We start from the raw sequence: 10,143 nt of genomic DNA, 5'->3' as shown, positions 1-10,143 counted from the left end.
TCCACTTCCGTCATGAAGTAGTTAACAGAGCCGCATCAATGCAGCCGGCTCAGTCACCTCATTACCCTTATATACCGGGGCCACACCGGGTCACTGCCCCCCGGTCACTACCGGCGGAAACTCCAACCCCGCCCACGGTTTCTTTGACAGTTTGCAGTGGGCGGAGACAAGCCGGGGACGCGTTCAAACTATGATTAGTTATTTACCTCGCCACGCCCACCCCAGTCCCCGCCCCTTCCAGTCTCCGCCCGTTGCTTTGGTGACGCAGTAGGCCGGCTGCTGTGCGGCTCTGCGGGGAGGTCGCTAGTATTCAACATGGCGGCGCGGGAGGAAGGGGAGCGCGGCGGGGCTGTGCTCCATTAACCTGGCCGGATTGTGTCACCGGAACGAAGACCGGCGGATAGAGGCCGCCCCGCGTCCGGCTTGGAAGAACTTTCCTTCACGACAGCTTCGCTTTCCGTCAGCTCCCTTGGTGCTCACGTAACTCCCCACCGGGCCCCGGCTTCCGTGCAGAGGGTGATCAGTGGGGCCTATCCCCGGGGGGCTGCTCCTTGCCGTGCTGAGGATGCCGCCCCTGCCCTGAGCCCACCTGTCACCTGGGCACAGTATGGGCTGTGAGCTGCCATAGTGGCCTCCCCAGTGGGCAGCAGCAGCTGTGTGACCTGGATGCTGGCACAGGGTGGCACATGTGGGCTTCTCAACCATTCCTTATGATGGAGTAGGAGCTGCAGCATCATCTGGTGGGCTTCCTATGGGACCAGTATGGGGGATTGGCTGTGGACCTGGAAGGATAGTTTACAGACTGACCCCCAATGTGTTATGACCTGGTGATCGTCCTCTCCGCAGAGGTTCGGTGACCCCCGGTCGCTCTGGAGTCGGGATTTATTATTGTTTTTTTGTTCTTTATTTGGAGTGACCCCCGCTCCTCCGCCGACGCTGTCCCCGATGCCTTCAGCCTTTGCCATCTTCACCTGCCGTCCGAACTCCCATCCTTTCCAGGAGCGCCATGTCTACCTGGACGAGCCCGTCAAGATTGGGCGCTCGGTGGCCCGCTGCCGCCCGGCGCAGAACAACGCCACCTTTGACTGCAAGGTGCTCTCCAGGAACCATGCGCTGGTCTGGTTTGATCATAAGACTGGCAAGGTAAAGGATTTCTCTGGATGCGGACAGGATTTGCATGGTGCCCCATACTATTCATGTCCGGCTATTCCCGAGGTGTGGGGACGCTTTACTCGCCTTGGGAAAGAAGGGATTGTGTTTCCTTAAAATGGGAATGTCTGTCTGTGATGGTATAGACTTACGCCTCCAGCTGCTCCCACCCCACATATAGGAGGCCTGGAGTATAAATAGTGGGGGGCAGGGATCCATGATGTCAGGTCGGAGTGTACATGGTGGGGCTTGTGTCCCCACTGGAGTCTATGGTCAGAGTGTACATGGTGGGGCTTGTGTCCATACTGGATACTATGGTTGGAGTGTACATGGTGGGGATTGTATCCCCACTGGAGTCTGTGGTCAGAGTGTACATGGTGGGGCTTGTGTCCATACTGGATCGTGTGGTCGGAGTGTACATGGTGGGGCTTGTGTCCATACTGGATCCTATAGTCGGAGTGTACATGGTGGGACTTGTAGCCATACTGGATCGTGTGGTCGGAGTGTACATGGGGGGGGGGGCTTATATCCATACTAGAGCCTATGGTCGGAGTGTACATGGTGGGGCTTGTGTCCATACTGGATCCTGTGGTCGGAGTGTACATGGTGGGACTTGTAGCCATACTGGATCCTGTGGTTGGATTGTACATGGTGGGGCTTGTGTCCATACTGGATCCTATGGTCAGATTGTACATGGTGAGGGGCTTGTGTCCATACTGGATCCTATGGTTGGAGTGTACATGGTGGGGCTTGTGTCCATACTGGATCCTATGGTTGGAGTGTACATGGTGGGGCTTGTGTCCATACTGGATCCTATAGTTGGAGTGTACATGGTGGGGCTTGTGTCCATACTGGATCCTATAGTTGGAGTGTACATGGTGGGGCTTGTGTCCATACTGGATCCTATGGTTGGAGTGTACATGGTGGGGCTTATATCCATACTAGAGCCTATGTTACGTAGTTTGTGCAAAAATGGAGTATATTTTGTCAGTATCACTTTCTGGCTCGGAGCCTAAATCTTTCTCATGTATCGGAGTTGTTGCCCAACCTGCAAGGGCCTGTATCAGTTCTGATCCACAGCCCAGAGTAGTGTTACTCAATCTGCAGCTGTTGCAAAACTACAACCCCCATCATGCACCTCACTGTGTAAAGTAGTACTCATTCACCACCCTATCATTAATACAAGGGATGGGGAAACTGCGGCCCTCAAGCTGTGGCAAAACTACACTTCCCATCATACCTGGGCAGCTAAAGCTTTTGCAACAGCTGGAGGACCACAGGTTTCCCCTTCCTGATTTATACGTAAGACCAACCTGTGACTTTTCAACTGTTGCAGAACTACAACCCCCATCATGCATGATGCCCGTTGTGCATGCTGGGAGTTTTTGTTTTGCAATAGCCGGAAATCCACAGGTTGGAAAGCATTGGCCTAGAGCAGGGATAGGGTACCTTGGCTCTCCAGCTGTTGTAAAACTACAACTCCCATCATGCCTGGACAGCCAAAGCTTTAGCTTTGGATGTCCAGGCATGATGGGAGCTGTAGTTTTGCAACAGCTGGAGAGCCAGAGTTCCCTACCCCTGGCCTAGCGTATAAGTGGTTTGGTAGGAGGCACAGTTTGAGAATCTACAACACTGTAGCCTGTCAACGAATGATTGGAGTTGTAGTTTTGCAACATAAGAAGAGCCGCAGGTTGAAAACGCTATAAATATTGGGGACACGCATCAGGGTTGTGGCCAGTTTAATTTTCTCATATGATGAAGTTGTAAAAGTATCCCATCTGACAACCTTCATGCATGCTGGGGATTGTAGTATTTCATCAGCTGTAGCTTTAGTTTGGGGAACACTGGCCTAGAGTATAAATAGTGGGGGCTATAGCATGGAGGAGGCCACGATGAGGGTTGTAGTTTTACCGCAGGTTGCTTCTCCTTGCAGTGGAGAAGGTAGACCAGTGTTTTCTTTGGATCCACAACCTGCGACTTGCAGGTACTTGTTGTATCTGAACATACAGTTCTCTCTTAACAATGACCGTTCAGCAATGGACAATGGTGAGGAACAAGCCAGACTAGAAGCTGACTCACCTGTACTTAAAGGCGCACCGGTGCTTACTGTATTACCTATGCAGGGTAATATTAGGGTGGACAGACACAGCCTCCTAGGATGATACCGGGTAATGGGGAGCTGTCACTGGGATCAAACCTAGATAGGAGATTATTGATGATCTGACTCATTGACCTCTTGACTTGTTCCTTGTAGTAAGTCGGCACTTTACTGAATCACCTGGCGTCTCTCTGGGAGTCTGGGTGATTCAATCTGACATGGGTTTATTACTCTGGTTTCCAGTCCCACTTCTGGGGATGTGAGTGTGGTCATTGCTTAGTGACAACGGGGGTGGCTGAGGGGCCATACACTTGGGTGGGCTCTGAGCTCTTTGGTCTCTTGTGGACATTGTTTCTCACTTTCAATTTTCAGTCAGATCAAAGCTTGATTTAAAGGGATTTTCTAGGACTTTTATTAATGGTGGCTTATAGATTAGAGGCTTCCTAAGTTTTCCCTGATGGACTATCTCAGTAGAGAGAAGCATCAGGCATGTTGGATCTCAGCTTCTTTATCCTTTTAGTCTGGCAGCGGTGTACCCCTCCTTGCTCCATTCAGAACAGGTGAACGTGTTTGTGGAGAGCTGGTGAGTGAATTTACAACTGACCGCCATCCCATATGGGTACCATCTATACCGGAGGGTACCATACCACACTATAAAGAATCCTTCCCAGAGCCAAACAAGTGGCTGCTGTAAAGTCACATGATGGATCACATGATATGTCTTAGCCAGTCAGCAGATCTGAAATGTATCACATGACCAACTCCACGCCTCAGATATTGTAGTCGCAGACCACATCGCACAACTTGATGTTTTCAGAGCTGCCGATTGGCTAAGAAGAAGCACGTGATGTGTCATGTGACCCTACTGAACCAGGATGTGCTTTCCCTTTCCTCTTGTTTGGCAGATTTGTGGGTGTGGATACTCAATAGTGTCATCGATTCTAAAGGGCTCTGTTGTAGTGCCAGGATATAGATATATAAATAATTATAGAGCATTGCTATATATAACCATAACACATTACAACTATTCCTGCCAATACCAATCTGCTTCATGTGAATACACCACTAGACGCTAGTGCATCGGTCAAACTCTTGCCTTGTCAGCATTTTTGCCATTGTGTTTCTCACCCACAACAATATAGACTTGTATTCCAGCGTCTTGGCCTCCATTGACTGTAAATGTGTAAAATTAAGCTCTGTATTAGAAAATGTGCTGTTAGGTAAGAATTTTCCCTGATTCACTCCTCTGTAGCAGCCATGACAGGCCGTACACACACAGATAGCTTGTGATCTTATATCATCATATTAGTAGATGCTGTTCTGGGACCTTTACTGCTCCTTATAATAGAATTACAGAGTAATGCTCGGCATGTGTATACATTCTCCATACATACAGAGGGGAATACTTGGCGTATGTTGCCAGAAGTGGTCACGTTTAGTCTGGCATATGAATGTACACTATTTAAACAGGTTTCACAATGTTTTTCTTGTTGTAGATCTTATGTCTTGAATCTGCTTACAGGAAGTAACCCGGGTGATGTTGCTATTACTGGTTATAGAGCTCTTGCATAGAATATTATATTAAAGGGGTATTCCCATCTGGACACTAGGATATACTATAAATGGTGGTCTTGCACTTATCTTGACAATAAGGGGTCTTTAGTCCAGTCTTTCAGTGGAATCTGTAAGTTCTTGGGAAACAACAACAGCACATAACTGCTATGGAGGTTAATGGGAGTTACCAGAAGTGGCACCTACGCCTGTCACCTATCCTGTGGCCAGATGGGAACACCCCACAGAGTGAGTAAGACTATATTCAGCCAAATCCGTTTTAGAAAACTCTGGGCTAGATCCCAATATAGGTGTTAAATAGATCCAAAGCCCCTCATCTACCTTTGTAATTTTGACCTCTACTATATTAAGACGTGCCCGGCACAGTATACACTTTTTAACACAGGACCTTACTTTATGATAGTTACTAGAGCTGAGTGAACCTGGAGCACGCTTGGGTTCATCCGAACCAAATATGTGGCATTTGATTACCGGTGGCTGATGAAGTCATAGGCTGTATCCATGTTTTTTTTATCTGGACACCCTAGGGCTGCATCCATTTTCTTCAGCCACCAGTAATCAAATGCCTCATGGGTTAGCTCATCATTACTTGGTTACCACTAAGTGCCATCCAGACAGTGCTTAAAGGGAATATCCAGCGCTCACACATTAACATGTTGCTGCCATATAAGAAAACAGAACAAACATGTTAGACTTACCTCTACCAGCTCCCCTGGTGTCCCCCGCTGTTTATAGTCGCCATTAGTTTCGAGATGAGCTTGTCTTGGGAGTGATAGCTAGCTCAGCCAATCACTGGCTGCGACGATGCCCCATCTCTGTCAGTGATTGGCTGAGCGGGCTGTCACTCCTGAAGCGAGCTGGAGGACAAAGTAGAGGACACCAAGGAAGTGCAGAGAGGTAATAACATGTTTGCTATGTTTTCTTATATGGCAGCAACATGTTAAAATATGCAAGTACCAGATAACCCCTTTAACTTAGTGTACCTGTCGTTATAACTTTAAAAATGTAAATCAGCAGCGGATGTGATTATAAAGCATATTTGCAATTTACATTCATTATTCTTTTTTTAGTTATCATGGAAAACACGGCACTTCCTGTGTTAAAAAAAAAAAAGTCTTAAGAGACAAAACACAGGAAGTCCCATGTTTCCCAGGCCATCTGAGCGCTCACAGTAAAGGCTGTCATGAGATTGATGGACACATTGAGTTGTGACTCTCTGTACAGGTCAGACTTCATGTGTTAAAGGAGAAGTCCGGCCAAAATTAATTTTTGATATGTTGTTACTTATGAAAAGTTATACAAATTTCTAATGTACATTAATTATGGGAAATGCACATATACTGCTATTTCCCTTAATTTAGTAGATCAGGAAGTGTTAGAAATATCTCTGAAGAAGTGACGTCACGACCCAGGGTGTAATTCCTATGGAGTGTCCAGCAGGGGGCGCTCTCTATATAGAAGTCTATGGGACTTTATTGTTTCTATGGGTTTCTATGTAATGTAATGTAATGTAATGTAGTGTACAGTGCTTTATTGAATGAATACATCTATGGAATACTTTGGGGAGCAAGTGTCCTTGTTTCCCAAAGTATTGCATAAATGTATTCAATCAGTACATTCAATACACAGTAAGCCCGCCGATCCGCCGCATTTCCGCCGATCAGCCACACGCTGATCCGCCGCATTCCCGCCGATCCGGACCATATACATTGAACTACAGCTCCCATCATCTGCTTCTAGTATGAACAGGTGATGGGAGCTGTAGTTGGGTAATGGATATGACATGCCGCCGGGCGCAGGGGGGAGCCGCTCAGTACACAGGAGCGCTCCCCCTCCTCCTCCTTCCGTGATAACTTCCGCCTATACCAATGCTGACTCCCTGCCTGGCCGCCGCTCTCCGCTCACATATACCGGCTCCCGGCATCAGCGCGGACACCAGGATGCATCGGGAGCCGGTATGTATGGGGGGGAGAGCGGAGAGCGGCGGCCAGGCGGGGAGTCAGCATTGGTATAGGCGGAAGTTATCCCGGAAGGAGGAGGAGGAGGGGGGAGAGCTCCTGTGTACTGAGCGGCTCCCCCCTGCGCCCGGCGGCATGTCATATCCATTACCCAACTACAGCTCCCATCACCTGTTCATACTATAAGCAGATGATGGGAGCTGTAGTTCAATGTATATGGTCCGGATCGGCGGAAATGCGGCGGATCAGCGTGTGGCGGATCGGCGGGAATGCGGCGGAAATTCGGCGGATCGGCGGGCTTACTGTGTATTGAATGAATACATTTATGCAATACTTTGGGGAGCAAGGACACTTGCTCCCCAAAGTATTCCATAGATGTATTCATTCAATAAAGCACTGTACACTACATTACATTACATTACATTACATAGAAACCCATAGAAACAATAAAGTCCCATAGACTTCTATATAGAGAGCGCCCCCTGCTGGACACTCCATAGGAATTACACCCTGGGTCGTGACGTCACTTCTTCAGAGATATTTCTAACACTTCCTGATCTACTAAATTAAGGGAAATAGCTCTATATGTGCATTTCCCATAATTAATGTACATTAGAAATTTGTATAACTTTTCATAAGTAACAACATATCAAAAATTAATTTTGGCCGGACTTCTCCTTTAAGTCTCTTTTTCAACAAACACAAGACTAAAAAGCTTCAGGCTGCAGGAGACCTGTTGTAATGACGGGTACACTGTAATGTGGAAACCGCTTTAGGGTGGGTTCACACGTAATGGAATGACAGTGGATTTTCGCTGCGCTCTGGCTTGTTCTGTGGCTTCCAGCGTCTGGACGTCACACTCAGCCAATCATTGCGTTGCGGCAGGGCAGCGCACTGATTGGCTGAGCAGGATGTCAGGACGCTGGGAGCCACAGAACAAGCCATGGATTTCACTGCAAAGTTGCACTTTGTGATCTGCTGCATTTCTGTTACATGTGAAGCTACTCTTATGTGGTAGTGCTTAGTGCACATTGTGTGATACAGCAGCAGTCAGGCTCCCACGATCAGCTATTGCCTATTCTGTGGACATGGGAATTGTAAGGTCTGGTCCATTTCTTTCTGCTTCTCCAGCCTCTGCAGATATACAGGAGTCCCACACATTATCAGCAAGTGAAACGCCCAGAGAACAATCTACATGTGACTGTGCAATCCATGTGAATGGGCTTTTACTAGACTGTACTTGCCATAAAAATATCTGCAGTGAATTGTGGGTTATGCAGCAGGTCTCCGTGTCTCACAGATCTATGGCTCCAGCAATAACTCACAGGCAGCTAATAGCATTATATGGTGTCATTTACCATTGTCATGTTTCATGTTTTTGTACATTCCTCCCTACATTCACAGTACAACGTCCCTGTGACAAGCTGATTCATGTGAATGTGTAACAGGTTCCTCCACCCATTGTCCTGTACACGAGCCTGTACAGCAGGTGATGGGATCTGAGGAACATGAAGGTATTTACCGGAGAAAAAAAACTGCTGACTATAATGTCTATTTTATTGGCCAAAGCTGTGCCCCCCCCCCCCACACACTTCCACAACACAGGAGCCCCGGGCGACGTAGAGTATTGAATGTTACCCGTCAGGATTGATGACATTGCTGCGTGGGGGAGAGGATCCCATTGGGTTATGGTAACACTCAGTGGATTTGTCACTGGGACTCTATGTCCTGTGTGTGTTGGGTCACTTCGCTCTGTAGCTCCCCTAAAGAACATAAGGCATATGCCATGTTGGCTGTATCTGCTGGTGGGCCTTAGGGTATAAACCCACACACCGTATATGCAGCGTATTTACTGCTGCGATACGCAGCAAACTCGCAGCAAACTCGCAGCAAAATCGCAGCAAAATCGCAGCAGATTAGATCTAAATAACTGAACACAGCATCAAATCTGTACCAACAAATCTGCTGCGTTTTTGTTGCATATCTGCTGCATATACGGTGTGTGGGTTTATACCCTTAGGCTGGGTTTACACTGCGTTTTTGCAATCCGTTTTTTTGCAAAAAACGGATTGCAAAAATGCAGTGTGAGCCCAGCCTTAAACCAAAGCAAATTTTCCTATAAGAAATCACTGATATGCAGACAATTGGTTCCACACCCCCAAAAGGATTTTTTTTTTAAATTCTAAATAACATGTAGAACAGTTAAAACAAACAATGAGAACCAGCTGAATATGTTATATTAGTTACTGAACAGTATAGCAGCAGTGTGTATAGCAGCAGTGTGTATAGCTGAGTGTGAGTGCAGGCACATTATAGCAGCGGTGTGTATAGCTGAGTGTGAGTGCAGGCACATTATAGAAGGAATGGAGAGGATAGGAAACACAAGGGATGACAGACTGCAGGGAGCATGAAGTAGGAAGGAAGTGGATCTGCTATGATTTGAAAGGTGAGGGAGACTTCCTGGGTCAGAGTACAGGGCTGTATACCCCGCTATGCAGGCCATGCCCCTCCCGCTCTCCCCCTCCCACCCAGTACAGGGAGCTCTTAAACCAAGTCACAATTTTGAAAAACTGTGAGCTCTTCTTGCAAAGTGCTTTTAAACCAAGGTACCACTGTACTATTTGTGCACTGTGTGAATAGGGTACAGAACACCCCGCTCACCTGATTCGGAGAATGTAGACATGGAATCTTTGCCTCGAGCCTTGGGTGGAGGCAGCCCTAGACTATAGCCAAACTGACCTCTACCACTAATGTACATTACATTGAGGAGCTCCTAACTCTACTGACCGGGAATGTCCTGTGCGGCGGCCATTTAGCTAAACGTCACCCTGCAATATGAGCAGATTGAGATTGAGACTAAGGGCCCTATTCCACCGGACGATTATCGTTCAGATTATCGTTAAATCGTTCGAATCTAAACGATAATCGTTCGGTTGAAATGCAGTAACGATTAACGACCGAACGAGAAATCGTTGATCGCTTTATAAGACCTGGACCTATTTTTATCGTTGCTCGTTCGCAAAACGTTCGCAAATCGTTCGCATTGAATAAGACATCGTTCGGTCGTTCGCAATAGATACGAACGCAATAGCGAAGAAATACGGAAGAAGAAACGATCGCAATTACGATCATAAGTAACGATTATCGTTCCATGGAAATGAGTGAACGTTTTCAGGTCTTTCGCAATAGCAGTCGTTTGAGATCGTTAATCGTTAACGATTATGCTAACGATAATCGTCCGGTGGAATAGGGCCCTAACACAATCAGGTTTTGGTCCTGTTCACACCAGCATTTTTTCTATTCTGATGTTTTTACAGAAAACAGTGACTGTTTCCGTTTTCACTGATCACAATGGCCGTGCCCACA

At 47.3% G+C, this 10,143-nt stretch overlaps 1 protein-coding gene across 4 annotated transcripts in view; it reads left to right on the top strand.

Moving 5' to 3' along the window:
- The first annotated feature begins 249 nt into the window (after positions 1 to 249).
- SLMAP (sarcolemma associated protein) overlaps positions 250 to 10,143 on the top strand; it is a 90,676-nt gene continuing 80,782 nt past the window's right edge. For all 4 annotated transcript variants that reach the window (XM_069966990.1, XM_069966988.1, XM_069966993.1 and 1 more), the window contains exon 1: positions 250 to 1,143. In XM_069966990.1, the coding sequence (XP_069823091.1) occupies positions 946 to 1,143 (198 nt within the window). In that variant the 5' untranslated portion in view covers positions 250 to 945. The remainder of the gene's footprint in view (positions 1,144 to 10,143) is intronic.

Source organism: Dendropsophus ebraccatus, chromosome 4 (genome assembly GCF_027789765.1).
Source record: "Dendropsophus ebraccatus isolate aDenEbr1 chromosome 4, aDenEbr1.pat, whole genome shotgun sequence".
Lineage (NCBI taxonomy): Eukaryota > Metazoa > Chordata > Amphibia > Anura > Hylidae > Dendropsophus > Dendropsophus ebraccatus.
This window is presented reverse-complemented; position numbering and strand designations above follow the sequence as displayed.